This window comes from Mustelus asterias, chromosome 23 (assembly GCF_964213995.1).
Source record: "Mustelus asterias chromosome 23, sMusAst1.hap1.1, whole genome shotgun sequence".
NCBI lineage: Eukaryota > Metazoa > Chordata > Chondrichthyes > Carcharhiniformes > Triakidae > Mustelus > Mustelus asterias.
Window position 1 is genome coordinate 57983875 of NC_135823.1, and position 15950 is coordinate 57999824.

Here is a 15950-nt window from a genome sequence, read left to right on the forward strand (position 1 = left end):
AAATTTTAAAAACAAAAAAGAGGTCAGCAAATGAAAGACATTTTGATAGTAAAAGTAGCCACCAACCGACCAAATTCACGGTGGTGAGTGGCTAATGATGATGTATTGAATTCTTAAATGGGAGACAACACGTGAAAAATTCTACATTTACTTAATGATGTCGGAAAGTACAGAAAATGAAGATTGAAGGTCTAATTGCAATAGTGTCTGGAGCATCAGCACATTCCCGCAGGGGTGGGATGGTTATTTAATTGCCAATTCTTTTGTCAAATAGACACTGCTCAAAAACAAGATGATAACACTGTCCTTCAGTGGTTAGCATTGCAGCCTCACAATGCCAGGGACCCGGGTTCAATTGCCGGCTTGGGTCACTGTTTGTGTGGAGTTTGCACGTTCTTCCCATGTCTGCATGGGTTTCCTCCCACAGTCCCGAACGGCGTGCTGAAATTCTCCCTCGGTGTACCCGAACTGACGCCGGAGTGTGGCGACTAGGGGATTTTCATAGTAACTTCATTGCAAGGTTAATGTAAGCCTACTTGTGATACTAATGAATAAACTTTAAAATTTCTAAATGTTATTGTGCAGAACCATAATGATCAAGAAAACCTTGATTGATCTGTATGGCCATTTAAGTTGGCACAGCTCAGCCAAAATGACAATGGAGATACTGAAGTTAATCTCAACATTCTTGGATTAGAGGAAAAAACATCAGCGTTCTTTCTTTAGATCCCTCTCAATTAATTATTCCTTACTGGAAAGTGAGAGTGTGTTGTGTGAAAGAAGAACGGGATTAGACATTATGGCAGTTGAGTAGTTGATCTGCACTTGCAGTTTGGCTCTGTTAATGGTCATTTGAGCCAGATACTGGAAGAGCTTAGCTGACCTGAGCCATCGCAGCCTTGAGAAAATGTGAATGGAGATGGGGCATTGCACTCACCGGGTTCTGGCTGTAACACCTAGGATCTTTATCAAGTTTTCTTACCAAATCTTTTCGGTCCTTGACTCAAGGAGAATAGTCCAAGATTACCATCTGGATTTGTGCAAAGTCTGCCCAGGACACTTTCATAGTAAGCATGAATGAGCAATGCCAACACAGTTGGATAACGTGAATGGGTAACTAATGCTTGGATAGGATGCAAAATAAATCTGGTTCCCGGGTCCAGTGAAAGGACTGATTTTTTTTCTCCCCCCCCCCCCCCCCCCCCCACACCCCTCTTCCCTAAAGGATCTTGGTTCAATGTTCCACTAATTCATTACTTCGTTTCAGGTCTGTCCTGTGAACCTCACTGCCTTGGAAAAAACTGGCTTATGTAGTTTTGTTTCAACAAGGCAAAAGTGAGCAAACAGAAAGCTATCTGTTTGGCAGGATATCTAATGCACTCCGTACTGAGCTCCTTATAAATTTCTGTTGCACTGTTGCTATCTTGTAGGTAAGGGATCTCCAGAAATTGCCACTTTGACAAGAGCCATGGCAGTCTTATTAAGATTGTCGCTGGCAGCAGTGCTCCTCCTTTTGTTGACCAGTGTTGCTGTTGGCGTATACATCAGCTGAGGTATTGGATTTTGTAAGGTTAGTCCTTGATGCAGATTTTGAGAGCAAGTCACAAAGCCCCTCTATCTGTCAAGCAATCCAATAATTAAATATCACCTACCTTTGATGCCGTTCTTTTTCCAGTGTCCTTCAGCCTGATCCTTGTGTTCTTTTCATGTGTACACCTGACAAGCACTTGTACTCTTGGATATTGTGAATGAGACAGAGTTTACTTTTCCTGACATGGAAAGGGGATGAAGTGACTCGTATCGTTTTTTTTAATGTACAATATTTGTGATTCCTCAAATGAAGGCCCACTTTACTTGCCACCGTTCTTGTTGCTCTCTTGTGAGATTTCTCAAGTCTGCATTATTCTGCTCCAGCTTTACTTGGATACAAGGCTCTCGAGCAATTTTAAATGTCCTTTGGATTCTTTTTATTTTAAATGGTTAGCAGTTGTCTGGGAGTGTTCGTCAATGGCTCTTGATCCCTCGCATGTTTTTGCTTTGAATAATTTTGATTAACACACTCTGAACCCATTCTTTGCATCTTACTACCAACCAGTCGAGCAGGATTTGTTTGAAGCCCTGAATGATGATATGTGCCAATAGAGAAGATAAATCATGCCTCACTAGCTGCGAATTTATGCAAGTTAACCATATCCAATGTCAGACGGAACTGTAACCTTTGCCCTTAAAATTGCCTAAAGCATTGTAATATAATGTCTTGAATTAGAAGGTAATGCTTAATCAGTTTTTATGTGACGTAAATGGTTTTATTTTAAAATACTCGTATACTTCCTTAATGCCCATAAGTGTGGTGATGGCAGTTTACAAGGGTTTCTTTGCTACGTAGACTTGCAAATGAAACGGAGCTTTCTGTTCCTTATTTCAATAGATCAAACCAGTTTCTGGCATGTTGGTTTAAAGTCGGTGTATCATTTGGATATCTTGAAAACCTGTATTGTGTTACAGTGGAGTTAAGTTCTTGAAAGTGCATTGAGTGCTTCTGAGAAATTGAGTGTGGAATGCTATTGTTGTACTTCAAGCACATGATGGAATAAATATTTAACAATTCTCATAAATGCCAATGAATGCAAATGGCCAACTCGCTGCAAGTACACAACGGGAGAGTAAAACAACTCGCTGCAAGTACACAACGGGAGAGTAAAACAACTCGCTGCAAGTACACAACGGGAGAGTAAAACAACTCGCTGCAAGTACATAACGGGAGAATAAAACACTGACTGGAGGGAAATCCTTTTGTCCCAGTTTAATTCTAGCAGATGCAAAAGGTGTTTGAACCTGACACACTGTTCTGCATGGTCTGTGCACAGTAACTTAGAATCCTACTCCAAGCCTTTGATAAAGAGAAGCTGACCAATAATTATAATATTTGTAAGTAGGCTGGTTTTCAATCTATATGTAAAGGTGCACCCCCTCAACATCCCTGTCCTCTGGTACTATGCCCTAAAAGGGCATGGGCGATGTAGAGGTCTGGTTGGGCCATAGCAATACTTGACAAAGTACTGCAATGGTTTGCTGTTGCCTTCTACAGATGGCTCACCGGGAACTCTTACTGTCTGCCATAGGCATGTTGGAAGGATTTACAAGTTGATAGTCAATCTGTGTAGCCTGATTATGAACGCACCTTACATACCCATTAAATCCTGAGGTGGGAATTGAGCCCAGGACTTGTGGTTAAGACATAAGAATGCTGCCACAAAACCTCAATCCCCAATATCAAGGGGACAGTTTAATATATGGCAGGAATGAATATTGTGGGAAATTCTTTGTGCAAAGCAGAATGGGTGGCATGGTGGCACAGTGGTTAGCACTGTTGCCTCACAGCACAAGGGACCCAGGTTCAATTTGGCCTTGGGTGACTAACTCTGTGGAGTTTGCACGTTCTCCCCTTGTCTGCATGGGTTTCCTCCGGATGTTCCAGTTTCCTCCCACAGTCCAAAGATATGCAGGTGAGGAGGATTGGCCATGCTAAATTGACCCTTAGTGTCCCAAGATGTGTAGGTTAGATGGATTAGCCATGGTGAATGTGCGCAGTTACAGGGGTAGGCAGGGGAGATGGGCCTGGGTAAGATACTTTTGAGGGTTGGTGCAAACCTGATGGGCCGAAGCGCCTCTTCTGCACTATGTTTTTTTTGTGCAAAGTTAGGTTACAATATCACAGGGTCCCAATCTCCCTGCTACCTTTGAAATCCGGATTCTCTCAATTTTTCAGCTGCTAGGGCACACCGGACTTTTGACAAAACTAATTTTATGCTGTTCAATCTGATATTTTTTTTAAAGGGAGAAACTAAACAACTCAATATTGGAAGTTGTTTTCATTTGGTCACGAATGTCAGATGTGCAAGCTGAGAATCTGAAATGCTGAAAAAAAAAGGGCTTTGCCTTTGTATAAAGATTAAAATCTGCTCCCTTGTGGACTATTTACAATCCTCTGAAGTAACTGAAGCCTGGTTCCATTAGAGAGATCTTCAAATCAGTGTGCTCCCCACTCAATTCAGCATGCATACATGCAACTTGCTGTCCAGGATTATATTTATTCCATATGCAGTCCACTTTCATTAATGGGTTTATCCATTGTTTACAAAAGTAGCTGAATGCTCCCACCTCCTTCAGACTGCAGATTTTAGCTGAGTACATAGGACATCCACTTGTAGGAAATAGTGTGCTCTTTTTTATCAAAGTGATGAAGCTTGGGTTGACATGTAACTTTTTCACTGTTGTAGCAATAGATGTAAAGATGGCCATCGTAAGTGAAGATTCAGTGCATTGGATGTGCTGCCAATGGAATCAATATTAAAGTTTATTTGAACATCTTGGTTAGAATCCCTACAGTGCAGAAGAAGGCCATTTGGTCCATCAAGTCTGCGCCGACTCTACAAAAGAGAATCTTACTCATGCCCTCCCCTCCATCCTCTCCCCATAATCCCACGTATTTACTATAGCCAATCCATCTAACCTACACATCTTTAGAATCATGATGTGGAGATGCCGGCATTGGATTGTGGTGGGCACAGTAAGAAGTTTCTCAATACCAGGTTAAAGTCCAACAGGTTTGTTTGGAATCACGAGCTTTCGGAGTGCTGCTCCTTCATCACTCACCTGGTGAAGGAGCAGCGCTCCAAAAGCTCATGATTCCAAATAAACCTGTTGGACTTTAACCTGGTGTTGTGAGACTTCCTACTGCATCTTTGGCGCGTAGGAGGAAACTGAAGCAGCCGGAAGAAACCCACGTAGAGGGAGATCGTGCAGACGCCGCGCACACAAGGCTGGAATTGAACCCGAATCCCTGGCACTACAAAACGGCGCTGTGACACCTGGTTGAGTGGCCTCTGATCATGATACAGGAAAAGCACATGCCTAAAGGGAGCAAGGTGAATCAACCCATGTCATAATAAAGTGACTAGTTCAAGGTGACAATGACTCGGGCCAAGTTCTCTTTAACAAGTACCTCCACCGCCAACCTCTTAATGTGTTTTGCCTTCGGTGACAGTGGGGACACAGAAGGCTTAATTAACTGATGTATTGTGCCGTACGTGACACTTAAACGCGTCACTTGCCTCAAGTCTTTTGCGGCTTGCCTTCATTGAAAATAGTCTTGACTTTCTTTATAAAATTCATTATTTCTCTGTCAGACTGCGCACAATTTTACACACCATGGGCATATTTCCAACTGTATATTGCTAAGATTAATGTATGCTCTTTAACTTATTTCAGATTTTATGGGAAAAGTCTTTAGTTAGTTTTTAAAATGCCCAAAGGTTTCAAAAGTTTTTGAAATGTTGTTATTGAGTTGAATAGTTTAGAACTGTGCAGAAAATATCAAACTCTTGTTTCCCTGATGGCTCAGTAGGAAATGTGTTGAATGGAGGAGGACTGATGGTCATCCAGGTGCGAAAGGAAGACTTCGGCTTTTGAGCTTTTAACAAGCGCAGGCAATCCTAAAGAGTTGTACAACTGATGAAATTCTTTAAAAATGTAATCACTAGCCAGCCTGTGAACTGCAATGATTCATGAACAGCAATATGACAAAGACCAACAAATCTGTTTGTGATGTTGGTTGAGGGATAAATATTGGTCAGAACATAGAACTGTCCTGTTCTTCAGAATAATCGTAGTCCGAAGTCTCACAGCACCAGGTTAAAGTTTAACTTTAACCTGGTGTTGTGAGACTTCTTACCGTGCTTACCCCAGTCCAATGCCAGCATCTCCACTTCAGAATAATGCCATGGGATCACTTACACCCACCCACGAAGACAGATGGGACACCACCCAAAAGATAACACCTCTGACAGTTTTTTAAAAAAGTTTATTTATTAGTGTCACAAGTAGGCTTGCATTAACACTGCAACGAAATTATTGCGAAAATCCGCTAGTCGCCACACTCCGGCGCCTGTTCGGGTACACTGAGGGAGAATTTAGCATGGCCAACGCACCTAACCAGCACGTCTTTTGGATTGTGGGACGAAACTAGAGCACCTGGAGAAAACCCACACAGATATGGGGAGAATGTGCAGACTCCGCACAGACAGTAACCCAAGCCAGGAATCGAACCTGGGTCCCTGGCGCCGTGAGGCAGCAGTGCTAACCATTGTGCAACTGTGACAGTGCAGCACTCCTTCAGTACTCTCTTGGAGTGTTGGCTTAGATTACGTTTAAGCGGTTATTGGATAGGCACATGGAGCACACCAGGATGATAGGGCGTGGGATAGCTTGATCTTGGTTTCAGATAAAGCTCGGCACAACATTGTGGGCCGAAGGGCCTGTTCTGTGCTGTACTGTTCTATGTTCTATGTTCTACGTCCTGCAGTCTCTGGAGTGGGGCTTGAACCATGACCTTTTGATTCATAGATGAGTGTGCTGCCAACCGAGTCATGACTGACGCCTCTGCACTTGGATTCAGTCCTGGGTGTGTGCTGCTCGTGAATCTCCACTGGCAGAGCAGTGGCGATAATGCTGTTGATGACAGCTTTCCCGAGCCAAGGAAGAGAAAATGAATGAATAAAGAGAAAAAAAATGTGCATGTGCATTTTGAGGACTGGAGGATTGAAAGGAGGAACTTGGAAGAGAAGTGGGATGTGATGAATGGATGTGACCGAGTAATGGACTTTGTCTTTTAGCGTGCAAGATAACTTTGAAATTTAGCCAGTATATCCATAATGCCGTGAGCTGCAAAGATTGGCCTTTTCTAGCCCTTGGCACAAGTGTTAACATTATGGCAGTGTTTCTGATCGCTTATAAATGAACTATTGCTCTGCATTTCAGACAATCAGTTTCACTTGCATGGAGAATTTACTTCTGTTTGGCTGTGCTTTTTAAAGGCATGGAATGTGCAATGTAAGGATAATCTGACCTTGTACAGCGTTGTTCTATTTACTCATGATTTGTACTATGGCATTTCAGTACCGTGCCTGTTTACCAATGTTTAGTACGACATATTTAACTGGCAAAGTTTTCCTAACACAGATGTTGTACTGCATGCAAACCTTATCTTCACTGTTTGTTTTTTAAATAGGCAGCAGTGTAAATACCCAGGCCAAGTTGTTTGAAGTCCCAGACACATGGTGACATGAAGCACGTTGGATGAGCAAAGTGGTATCTTCCAGATAACTCAGTGACCAGATGCGACATTTGCAAGCCATACTGATCCGAGAGCTCCAATCTTCATGTGGTACAAGACAACTTTAAAAATGTCTTTATGTAAAAAAAAAAAGTAGTTTGTTTTAACTGTACAAACACAAGCCAATGTTTCATTAAATGTTTTAGTCGGGTTTTTTGTGCTATTGAGAATTAAATTGGGTTTGATTGCATTCCAAACCTTCTATCGGTGTCAACAGTTTCACGAGTTACATTTCAAGCCAGTCCTGTACCACTGATGGCTTTAAAGCAGCAACCAACACTGGAAGTTGCCTTGTGCCAGCTACATGAAATGTTTATTTTGGATTCCAAAAGAAAATAATCACTGTTCAGCACTGTATTTCTTTTTTATATATATAAAAATATATATATGTGTGCGTGTGTGTGTGTGTGTGTGCGTGCGTGTGTGTGTGTATTTCATCAGTTGTATCTCAAGTAAATCTAATGACTTATTATCAGTAATGTAACCTGACTTCTACATTCAGGTTTTGTGTATCTTTTTTAAAGGATGACCAAATCCATCGTCATCGTCCTTGCAATAAGAACAGTGGCTCTGGTGCGCGATCCTTTAGTTCATGTTAACTGGTGTAGACTGTACTGTCGGAAAATGCATTGTGCACCAGCCTTTGTATGTATGTGTGTGTGCAAAAGAGACTTGTTTTGGGGCAATGGTGAGTTTTGTATCATATTTAAAGTTTTTTGTATCATGAAGAAAATTGAAATTTCATGAAGGAAAATTAAAGACAACTTTCTTACGACAAGTGACATGTTCTTTATTTGTTTAAAGGTCTCAGCTTGCAGCGCAAGTGAGTACATGCAGGTGTGTATAGTTTCGAGAGGTAGAGAAGATGTCTTCACTTTTGGGCAAGACCAAAACTCGGGACTATAAATGTTAGATGGCCACTAATATATCCAAAAGAGAAACTTCTTTGCCCAGGGGATGGTTAGAAAATGGTATTCCTAATCCATGAGCAGTTGAAGCAACTAGGATAGATGTATTCAAGGGATAGCGAGAGAAAGGAAGACTCACCTGATGAAGGAGCAGCGCTCCAGAAGTTCATGAGTCCAAATAAACCAGTTGGACTCTTAACCTGGTGTTGTAAGACTTCCTACAAGAAAGAAAGGAATAGAAAGACATGTTGATGGGGTTAAATGTAGAAAGTGGGAAGAGGCATTTTAAAAAATTCATTTGTGGGACATGGGTGTCGCTGGCTGGCCAGCATTTATTGCCCATCCCTAGTTGCCCTTGAGAAGGTGGTGGTGAGCCGCCGCCTTGAAACGCTGCAGTCCACGTGCTGTGGGTTGACCCACAATGGTGTTGAGAGGGAATTACAGGATTTTGACTGCAAAGGAACGGCGATATATTTCCAACTCAGGATGCTGAGTGGCTTGGAAGGGAACTTGCAGGTGGTACTGTTCCCAGGTATCTGCTGCCCTTGTCCTTGTAGATAGAAGTGTAAGGCATGGACTTAAGTTGGGCCTAATAGCCTTTTTGTGTTATAAATACAATGTTTAGATAAAAAAATCCCTGTTTTTAATAAAATATTGTTTAACCATTGTATTTAAGGAAAATGTGTTAAAGTGTCCCTTTAAAAAGTTGCAAACGAGTCAGTCAGGTTTTTTGGAGAGAGAAAGGTAATCAAGTGGAGATAGTTGGTTGAGATTTCTGGTCTTCGGATCGTTGAGATTGAATATATGACCAAAGATACATGTTGGGCTCCTGCGGGAAGTCCTGGCACTCCAACCTCCATGGGATTTGCCTAGTATGTTTCAACTTCCAGTGTGCAATTCCCCTGCTCGATGGGATACTTCATGGAAGTCTCCAACTTGAGTTAAGAGTCGAGGACAGTTCCGTAACACTTATCTGAATAGTTACCCAGGAAATGTTGGGAAGAATGGAACCTCGTCTTAACATCTGGCTAACTGCACAATTGACCACCCGACTAACCACCTCGGTTACGTGACCCAGTTGGACCATCTCCAACCTTGCTATACTTCTTCCTGATCCAGCTACCCTCCCACTCACCCAACTTACCAATCTCACCCCTTTACCCACCTACTCGCCTCACCCACCCATTCATTTGCTAACATCTATTCGCTAACATTTAGACTGGATATTTAAACTTGCCAGACAGCAACTAGTGCAATCAGAAGGGGGCACGTCCTGTTCGCCCTCGCACCCCCCCCCCCCCCCCCCCCCGGACTACTGCACGGCCCCATCGAGTCTGTATTGATAACCATCCCACCCAGGCCCTTTCCCTGTCACCCCACATTTACCCTGCTAATCCCCCTGATACTGAGGGTCAATTTAACATGGTCAATCCACCTAACCTGCAAATTCCCCCAAGGGTTTTTCTCCTGCGGGAAAGGAGAGGGAAAGTCCAACTCCAGACTATTCCCAGCCGTGACTGCAAACTCAGGAAAGGTGGTAGTGCGACCAGGCTGTGGCATTTCCCCCTGACCCCATATGTCAAAGAACCAACATACTTAGGGTGGCACAGTGGTTAGCACTGCTGCCTCACAGCACCAGGGACCCGAGTTCAATTCCTGGCTTGGGTGAGACTGTGCGGAGTTTGCATGTTCTCCCCATGTCTGCGTGGGTTTCATAGAAATCATAGAAACCCTACAGTGCAGAAAGAGGCCATTCGGCCCATCGAGTCTGCACCGACCACAATCCCACCCAGGCCCTACCCCCACATATTTACCCACTGATCCCTCTAACCTACGCATCTCAGGACTCCAAGGGGCAATTTTAACCTGGCCAATCAACCTAACCCGCACATCTTTGGACTGTGGGAGGAAACCGGAGCACCCGGAGGAAACCCACGCAGACACGAGGAGAATGTGCAAACTCCACACAGACAGTGACCCGAGCCGGGAATCGAACCCGGGACCCTGGAGCTGTGAAGCAGCAGTGCTAACCACTGTGCTACCGTGCCGCCCCTCCGGGTGCTCTGCTTTCCTCCCACACTCCAAAGATGTGCAGGTTAGGTGCATTGGCCATGCTAAATTCTCCCTCGGTGTACCCAAACAGGCGCCGGAGTGTGGCGACTAGGGGATTTTCGCAGTAACTTCATTGCAGTGTTAATGTAAGCCTACTTGTGACACTAATAAACGTTTTTACTGTCCTGTTGTATTGCTGTTGTAAGCAAGTCCTATGCATATGAAACACATGCTGCGAATCACATGTTTGTCTTTTAAGCTGTGTATGTAAGACAACTAAACAGGATGTGCAATTATACATTGTAGTTCATATTCCATTTCCCATCTGCAAAAAAACAGTGGAGTTTAGGAAAAATATTAACATTTCATAAACATTGGGTTGAAGTGTATTAAAGGTCAAAATAACCCTTAGAAGATGTTTCTATGGATGGTTAGCAAGGATAACTAGGCACTTTTCTTTTACTCGACATACTAGGAATTAGCTGGTACTTGAGGGATTAAGTTCAATGTCAAAGGATTTGTAACGCAAGTAAATAAGTGGTCCTCCCAATTAACAGTTTTGATCTGTACTGAATTTCATTGACATATCTCTGTGTGAATCTACTTTCTTTGCTTGCGCATCTGTATACATATTCTTATTTATGAAGCTGAATTTATAAAATAGAACATAACTTGTAACAAACTTTTTTAATAGCTCGACTGTATCTTATGGAAGTACCAACCTTTCTGAGAATTTGTTAAATTCTGGAGTTCAGTTACTAGTGGTGTACCGCAAGGATCTGTTTTGGGGCCACTGCTGTTTGTCATTTTTATAAATGACCCGGATGAGGGCGTAGAAGGATGGGTTAGTAAATTTGCAGATGACACTAAAGTCTGTGGAGTTGTGGACAGTGCGGAAGGATGTTGCAGGTTACAGAGGGACATAGATAAGCTGCAGTGCTGGGCTGAGAGGTGGCAAATGGAGTTCAATGCGGAAAAGTGTGAGGTGATTCACTTTGGAAGGAGTAACAGGATTACAGAGTGCTGGGCTAATGGTAAGATACTTGGTAGTGTGGATGAGCAGGGAGATCTCGGTGTCCATGTGCATAGATCCCTGAAAGTTGGCACCCAGGTTGATAGGGTTGTTAAGAAGGCGTATGGTGTGTTAGCTTTTATTGGTAGAGGGATTGAGTTTCGGAGCCATGAGATCATGTTGCAGCTGTACAGAACTCTGGTGCGGCCGCACTTGGAGTATTGCGTACAGTTCTGGTCACCGCATTATAGGAAGGATGTGGAAGCATTGGAAAGGGTGCAGAGGAGATTTACTAGGATGTTGCCTGGTATGGTGGGAAGGTCTTATGAGGAAAGGCTGAGGGACATGAGGTTGTTTTCGTTAGAGAGAAGAAGATTAAGAGGTGACTTAATAGAGGCATACAAGATGATCAGTGCATTAGATAGGGTGGATAGTGAGAGCCTTTTTCCTCGGATGGTGATAGCTAGCACGAGGGGACATAGCTTTAAATTGAGGAGTGATAGGTATAGGACAGATGTCAGAGGTAGGTTCTTTATCAGAGAGTAGTAAGGGCGTGGAATGCCCTGCCTGCAGCAGTAGTGGACTCGCCAACATTAAGGGCATTTAAATGGTCATTGGATAAACATATGGATGATATTGGAATAGTGTAGGTTAGATGGGCTTTAGCTTGGTTTCAAAGGTCGGCGCAACATCGAGGGCCGAAGGGTCTCTACTGCGCTGTAATGTTCTAAATCTTCCCCAGAACGGGAGGATTTTGTGTCAAGTGAAGTGTCTGTTTTGCTTTGTGAAAAATCTTAACCCTTTAATCAGCAGATATTCCAAGTCTTTCACAGTATTTTCTTTTTAATGTCTTGCATATTTCAAGTCTTCTCTCCATGCTGCGTAATGTTGGCCCTCCATGTTCACTGATTGGGCTGCGGGAACACAAGAAATAGGAGTAGGCCACCAGGCCCTTCAAGCCTACCCTGCCATTCAACACAATCATGGCTGATCTATGCCGACCTTAACTCCTTTTCTGTGCCATTTTCCCATAGCACTCGATACCTTGATCAATCAAATATCTATCCACCTCCACTTTAAATACTTCTAATCCAGTCTCCACCACCCTTTTTGGGGCAGAGAATTCCAGAGATTCACCACCCTCTGCAAGAAGAAATTTCGATGCACCTCAGTTTTAAATTTCTATTGCACCTCGTTCAAGAATCCCCCACTAGTGAAAACATCTCGCCATCTATCCTGTCAAGCCTCCTCATGGTCTTATATGTTTGAATAAGGTTATCCCTCACTTTGCTAAACTCCAAGGAATACAAACCCAGACTGTTTAGTCTCCCTTGATAGGACAACCCTCTCATCCCAGGAATTAGCTTGGTAAATTTCCTTTGGACTGCCTCCAACATTAGCATATCCTTTTTTTAGGCAAAGGGACAGTATTCCAGGTGAGGAGGTTGCTGTCTGAGTAAGTTTGCAATAACATTTTCCATTGCTTTAATTTTTTGCCCTTTTTTTGGAGTAAAGATTCAAGTCTTGCATGAACTTGCATCTCTTGGACAACACTGTTGTGCAAATGCGCTCAGCACTTGCCACATGACCAACTGCTTTTCATCAGATGAGCAATTTGAATCAAATTTACATCATAGAATCATAGAATCCTACAGTGCAGAAGGAGGCCATTCGGCCCATCGAGTCTGCACTGACCACAATCCCACCCAGGCCCTATCCCCATAACCCGATGCATTTTACCCTAGCTAATCCCCCTGACACTAAGGGGCAATTTAGCATGGCCAATCCACCTAACCCGCACATCTTTGGCGTGTGGGAGGAAACCGGAGCACCCGGAGGAAATCCATGCAGACACGGGGAGAATGTGCAAACTCCACACAGGCAGTGACCCAAACTGGGAATCAAACCCGGGTCCATGGCGCTGTGAGGCAGCAGTGCTAACCGCTGTGCCACCGTAAGTAGCAAATCCTGCAGGAGAAACTATCCTTAACATGACTGAGCCCTGGCTCTATTAAAGAAATGAAAGTATGTTGAAATATTTTAGTTGCTATCCCATAACCAGATGCTGTGTAGTGATTAGTTACTGCTGCTAAAAATATTCTTTAATAGAGCTGCTGTCATAGTGCATTGTTGCTACCTTTAGTCCTGTCCCACAACCCTGGTTTATCTTTGTGAGATTGTTACAAGGTTCGCCCAATGCTTTGCATATATTTTGTGCCATTGGTGAATACTGTGAGCTGATTACCACAGGTTTAGCAAGCATTGAATTGTTATTGGGACAACACTGTTGGAGGGAAGCTTGGACGAGAAGGATAGCTGTCCAGTGAATAAAATATTGCAAGAGATGGGGACATTTTGAATGCTCCAATTTAATTTTAAGATGCATTAAAATGCTTGAAAATTGTGACTGTTACAATGCTGGTCTATCAGCTATAGGAGGATTCATGCCTTTTGTAATTTCATGACCCAATGGAGACACTTGTTTGGGAGGTCGTTTGTTGAAGTGGCTCTGTTAGATGGTTGTGGGTAAGTATGACCAGCTGTGTCTTAGTTGCTTGATATTTTCTCACCTTTTAAAATAGACTCTAAGCCTCCGAGACATGTGTCTGGGTACCACTAGTTATGCACGTGTTTATCAAACTGACATTGGCTGCTGAGGTTCATTCACAACATGTTGCTAGCTATTATGGACCAGCAGGAAATTATTAATGAGCCACGTGACCAGACACCAGACTGCGGCTCAAAACCGATTAAGACTGCAACTTCCCACTTCCTGCTGATGGGGCCTCCATTGAAAAATGTTTATTTTTTTTGTTATATTTATATTTGAATGTTTATTTTGAGCAGTACAGTCAGTCCTCCACTTTGACATCTGAGTTATGACAAACGGCACTTAGAATCATAGGATCCCTACAAGTGCAGAAGGAGGCCATTTGGCTCATCGACTCTGCACCGACAATCCCACCCAGGTCCTAAATTGCCATGGGCGTTTTAACAAATTAACATCCACCTAACTCGCACATCTTTGGACTATGGGAGGAAACTGGGAGAACATGCAAACTCCACACAGACAGTCACCCCGAGGCTGGAACTGAACCCAGGTCCTGGCGATGTGAGGCAACAGTGCTAACCACTGTGCCACCCAACATTTATAAATTTATACCGTTTCAGCTTTATAATGCCAGTTTCAACATTACGACGCCACACTGGCAAGCAGTTGGTCTCCAAGTGTTACGTTCCTTTACGTTCCACCTTTCATAGCCTCAGGAACGGCGAACTGCTTCTCAGATGTAGAATATCTCTCAAACTTTAACATGACATAGAACCATAGAACATTACAGCACAGAAACAGCCCTTTTGGCCCTTCTTGGCTGTGCCGAACCATTTTTCTGCCTAGTCCCACTGACCTGCACCTGGACCATATCCCTCCACACCCCTCTCATCCATGTACCTGTCCAAGTTGTTTTTAAATGTTAAAAGTGAGCCCGCATTCACCACTCATCTGGCAGCTCATTCCACACTCCCACCACTCTGTGAAGAAGCCCCCCTAATATTCCCTTTAAACTTTTCCCCCCTCACCCTTAACCCATGTCCTCTAGTTATTTTCTCCCCTAGCCTCAGTGGAAAAAGCCTGCTTGCATTCACTCTATCTATACCCATCATAATCTTATACACCTCTATCAAATCTCCCCACATTCTTCTGCGCTCCAGGGAATAAAGTCCCAACCTATCAACCTTTCTCTGTAACTCAGCTTCTCAAGTCCCGGCAACATCCTTGTAAACCTTCTCTGCACTCTTTCAACCTTATTTACATCCTTCCTGTAACTAGGTGACCAAAACTGCACACAATACTCTAAATTTGGTCTCACCAATGTCTTATACAACCTCACCATAACATTCGAACTCCTATACTCAATACTTTGATTTATAAAGGCCAATTTACCAAAAGCACACTTTACGACCCTATCTACCTGTGACGCCACTTTTAGGGAATTATGTATCTGTATTCCCAGATCCCTCTGTTCTACTGCACTCTTCAGTGTCCTACCATTTACCTTGTATGTTCTACCTTGGTTTGTCCTTCCAAAGTGCAATACCTCTCACTTGTCTGCATTAAACTCCATCTGCCATTTTTTCAGCCCATTTTTCTAGCTGGCCCAAATCCCTCTGCAAGCTTTGAAAACCTTCCTCGCTGTCCACTACACCTCCAATCTTTGTATCATCAGCAAATTTGCTGATCCAATTTACCACATTATCATCCAGATCATTGATATAGATGACAAACAACAATGGACCCAACACCGATCCCTGTGGTACACCACTAGTCACAGGCCTCCACTCAGAGAAGCAATCCTCCACGACCACTCTCTGGCTTCTTCCATTGAGCTAATGTCTAATCCAATTTACTACCTCTCCATGTATACCTAGCGACTGAACCTTCCTGACTAACCTCCCATGCGGGACCTTGTCAAAGGCCTTGCTGAAATCCAGGTAGACAACATCCACCACCTTCCCTTCATCCACTTTCCTGGTAACCTCCTCGAAAAACTCTAATAGATTGGTCAAACATGACCTGCCACGCACAAAGCCATGTTGACTCTCCCTAATAAGTCTCTGTCTATCCAAATATTTGTAGATCCTATCTCTTAGTACTCCTTCCAATAATTTACCTACTACTGACGTCAAACTTACCAGCCTATAATTTCCCACATTACTTTTTGAGCCTTTTTTAAACAACGGAACAACATGAGCTATTCTCCAATCATCCGGCACCTCACCCGTAGATACTGACATTTTAAATATA

The 15950-nt window shown here is 43.2% G+C and overlaps 2 protein-coding genes across 5 annotated transcripts in view; one reads left to right on the plus strand and one right to left on the minus strand.

Annotated features, from left to right (window-relative positions):
• The window catches only part of parn (poly(A)-specific ribonuclease (deadenylation nuclease)), a 126552-nt gene extending 118607 nt beyond the window's left edge, over positions 1 to 7945 (plus strand). Inside the window, exon 24 of the mRNA XM_078240727.1 lies at positions 7070 to 7945. Coding sequence (XP_078096853.1) covers positions 7070 to 7122 — 53 coding nt within the window. The 3' untranslated portion in view covers positions 7123 to 7945. The remainder of the gene's footprint in view (positions 1 to 7069) is intronic.
• LOC144510814 (uncharacterized) overlaps positions 1 to 15950 on the minus strand; it is a 109538-nt gene that overhangs the window by 37848 nt on the left and 55740 nt on the right. For all 4 annotated transcript variants that reach the window (XR_013500695.1, XR_013500696.1, XM_078240732.1 and 1 more), the window contains one exon: positions 8222 to 8300. Coding sequence is in view for 2 of the 4 variants with exons in the window: in XM_078240732.1 (XP_078096858.1) it covers positions 8222 to 8252 (31 nt within the window). In the remaining 2 variants the exon portion in view is untranslated. The remainder of the gene's footprint in view (positions 1 to 8221; positions 8301 to 15950) is intronic.